At 34.7% G+C, this 1,578-nt stretch overlaps 1 protein-coding gene across 1 annotated transcript in view; it reads left to right on the top strand.

The window, feature by feature from the left end:
* SPACA1 (sperm acrosome associated 1) overlaps window positions 1-1,578 on the top strand; it is a 25,130-nt gene that overhangs the window by 13,925 nt on the left and 9,627 nt on the right. Inside the window, exons 4-5 of the mRNA XM_007950959.1 lie at window positions 383-489; window positions 1,108-1,243. Of these exons, the coding sequence (XP_007949150.1) occupies window positions 383-489; window positions 1,108-1,243 (243 nt within the window). The remainder of the gene's footprint in view (window positions 1-382; window positions 490-1,107; window positions 1,244-1,578) is intronic.

The following is a 1,578-nucleotide window of genomic DNA, read 5'->3' as shown; positions in this document are numbered from 1 at the left end:
CTTTTAGCTATTATAAATAGTGCTGTGATGAAAATGGATGTGCATATGTCTGTTCTTGTCATGGCTCTCACTTCTTTAGGATATATACCTAGACATGGAATGGCTGGGTCAAATGGTATTTCTAGTTCCAACTGTTTAAGGAATCCCACAGTGTATTATTATTCAGAAAAGCAGGCAGCCATGGAATCACCTCACCTGCTTCTTTTGTGACTTCATCTTTGCACCTGTTACTTCTCTCTGACCTTCTGTATTCCTAATAGTAAGGTTGATAACTTCCAGCATATAATTAATCTTTAAAATTGAATATGGCTCTTAAAAGTAGTGTTTTGTATAAAGCAATTTATAATGCCCAGTGGTATTTATGTATTTTTCTTTCTTTCAGGGGGTAAACCACTTTCAGAAAGTCTTGAAAGTGTTCGGCTGGCCTGTGTGCATATATCTCCTGTAAATCGTTTCAAATATTTGTGGAGACTTCTAAGGCCAGATCAAGTGAGTATATAAATTGTATATAAATTGGTTCTTTCTACTGAGTGATAAAATTGATTGTGTCTTGGTTCTTACTCTCAGAAAATGTAAAAATGATGTCAAAATCATGCAACATTCTTATAAGTGGGATTTAAAATTTTTATTTAGTGGTACTAAGACTTTATATATATCTTAGGGTCAACTATAAAAAAGAACTAGAAAACATCCATTTCTTATAAAGTGTTCTATTTTGGAAGCAGGGCTTTCATTGGTTTATATAGGAATTGTATAATGACAATAATAGTTAACATTAATTGAGAGCTTTTCAAGTGACAAGTGTTCATCAAGTACTGTAGTTTCTTTTAATCCACATGAGGATCATATGAGATAATTCTTATCATTATACCCATTTTACAGATAAATAACTGAGGTACAGAAGGTAACTGCCATGGTCCACACAGAAAGTGGTAGGTTAGGATTTGAAATCTGGTTTGTTTGACTCTAAAATCTGCCTGTACAATTACTGTACTAGACTAAGAGAGAAAGTTACTCTTTTGTTAAGGAAAATAGTTTTTCTGATTTTAACTGTACATGAAGAGTGCTGATACTTTGCTATTATTATTTTTTTTTCTTTTTAAATAGCAACCTGTTATACTTGGAAATGATTCAGCAATCCTGGAAGTACAGAGGGATAGTCACCCCATAGCTTTAGAGTGCAACACCCTAGATAATAATGAAGTCATTGCATCTGTTAGATTCACAGTCTACACAGCAGGTGGTAAGTGCCCAACATGTTTTAATTTGCTTCTATCTTGAACTTTGTCCTGGAGAGCTTGTTAAAACACAGAGCACAGGCCCACACCCAGAGATTCTCGTTCTGTGGTTCTGAGGTTGGGAGCAGTGGTGGTTCAGTAGTAGAATTCTCCCCTCCCATGTGGAATATTTTTCTTGTCTTTTTAGTGATCTCTTGCTTTCTTCATGGATAATGTTCTTGATATCTTCCCATAATTCATCTGGCTTTTTGTCATTGGTGTTCAATGCATCAAATCTATTCTTTAGATGATCTCTAAATTCAGGAGGGATATATTCAAGATCATACTTTGGCTCTCTTGG

Source organism: Orycteropus afer, unplaced genomic scaffold (assembly GCF_000298275.1).
Source record: "Orycteropus afer afer isolate SDZICR_OR568_19922 unplaced genomic scaffold, OryAfe1.0 scaffold00011, whole genome shotgun sequence".
NCBI classification, from domain to species: Eukaryota; Metazoa; Chordata; class Mammalia; order Tubulidentata; family Orycteropodidae; genus Orycteropus; species Orycteropus afer.
Note: the sequence above shows the minus strand (reverse complement) of the source record. Positions and strands in the feature narration are given on the sequence as shown.